The sequence below is a fragment of the Epinephelus moara genome, unplaced genomic scaffold, assembly GCF_006386435.1.
Source record: "Epinephelus moara isolate mb unplaced genomic scaffold, YSFRI_EMoa_1.0 scaffold2328, whole genome shotgun sequence".
Lineage (NCBI taxonomy): Eukaryota > Metazoa > Chordata > Actinopteri > Perciformes > Serranidae > Epinephelus > Epinephelus moara.
This window is the reverse complement of record NW_026079905.1, coordinates 1-1,232: the sequence shown is the minus strand read 5'-3', so window position 1 is coordinate 1,232 and position 1,232 is coordinate 1. Positions and strand designations below refer to the sequence as shown.

The window sequence follows — 1,232 nt, the reverse complement described above, 5'->3', positions numbered from 1 at the left end:
TTTAACCAGAACCTGAGGAACATTTAATCAGAACTTATCTTTAGTCAGAACATACAGGAGAAGCTTTTTTAAACTGTTCCAACATGATGATGATGAAGGATTCTGTTTGGAACTGAATGTTTTATTGTTCTATGATCGTTCTGATGAAGAACACAAACCGTCAACCAGCTAAGTGTTCCTCACCAGTTAACAGCCCAGTGTTCCTCACCAGTTTACAGCCCAGTGTTCCTTACCAGTTAACAGCCCAGTGTTCCTTACCAGTTTACAGCCCAGTGTTCCTCACCAGTTTACAGCCCAGTGTTCCTTACCAGTTTACAGCCCAGTGTTCCTTACCAGTTAACAGCCCAGTGTTGCTTACCAGTTAACAGCCCAGTGTTCCTTACCAGTTTACAGCCCAGTGTTCCTCACCAGTTAACAGCCCAGTGTTCCTCACCAGTTAACACCTGGTACAGGTGTATAGTACTCCAGGTGTTCTTCCTGCAGGTATGTCCACCACTCCAGACCTGAATCTTAATTCCACAGCAGAGAAGGTCTCTGATGTCGTGTCTGTGAATTTAGCCACCTCACGACCCCAGACCAGGTGTCACCACGTACCTGTGTCAGCGTCTTCACCTGTGCGACAGTCTGAGAGCAGACACCTGATCAGATGATGTAACAACTGCTTTAAACAAGTTCAAGTCAAAGCTTTAGTTCAGAGGACTGTCCCCCTTTCTGTCCCCCTGTCTGTCCACCACGTAGTACTGGTGTCTCTGGATATGTTGGTACAGTGTGGTGTATTTCGTGACCCTCCTCATCCTCGGCAGGATGAAGCTGTGAGTGAAGGTCTCTCTGCTCAGAGATCTCCGCCCCTCTGTCGCCAGGACACTGTTAATGAACCGAAGACAGAAAGTGAAGCAATTATGGTCCTTGTCATCGAACCTGAGAGACAGACAGGGGGACAGGAGACAGATGCTGTTAACAAACTGAAGACAGAAGTTGAAGCAGTTAAAATTCCTCACTGAGCTGTGAGGTCACGGGGTCAGGGGACGGACATGTGGTCAGGGGACGGACACAGGGTCAGGGGGTGGACACAAGGTCATGGGACGGACACAAGGTCAGGGGCGGACATAGGGTCGGGGGATGGAAACAGGGTCAGGGGACGGACATGGGCGGACATAGGGTCGGGGGATGGAAACAGGGTCAGGGGACGGACATAAGGTCAGGGGAAAGACACGGGGTCAGGGGGTGGACAC

The 1,232-nt window shown here is 50.1% G+C and overlaps 1 protein-coding gene across 1 annotated transcript; it reads right to left on the bottom strand.

Annotated features, from left to right (window-relative positions):
• Positions 1 to 6: 6 nt before the first annotated feature.
• On the bottom strand, positions 7 to 1,002 carry LOC126387139 (MKRN2 opposite strand protein-like; the record flags this gene model as incomplete). Its single annotated transcript, XM_050039690.1, has 1 exon — positions 7 to 1,002. A coding segment is annotated over one exon (316 nt), but the record flags the coding sequence as incomplete, so codon positions are not given.
• Between the last annotated feature and the right edge of the window lie 230 nt (positions 1,003 to 1,232).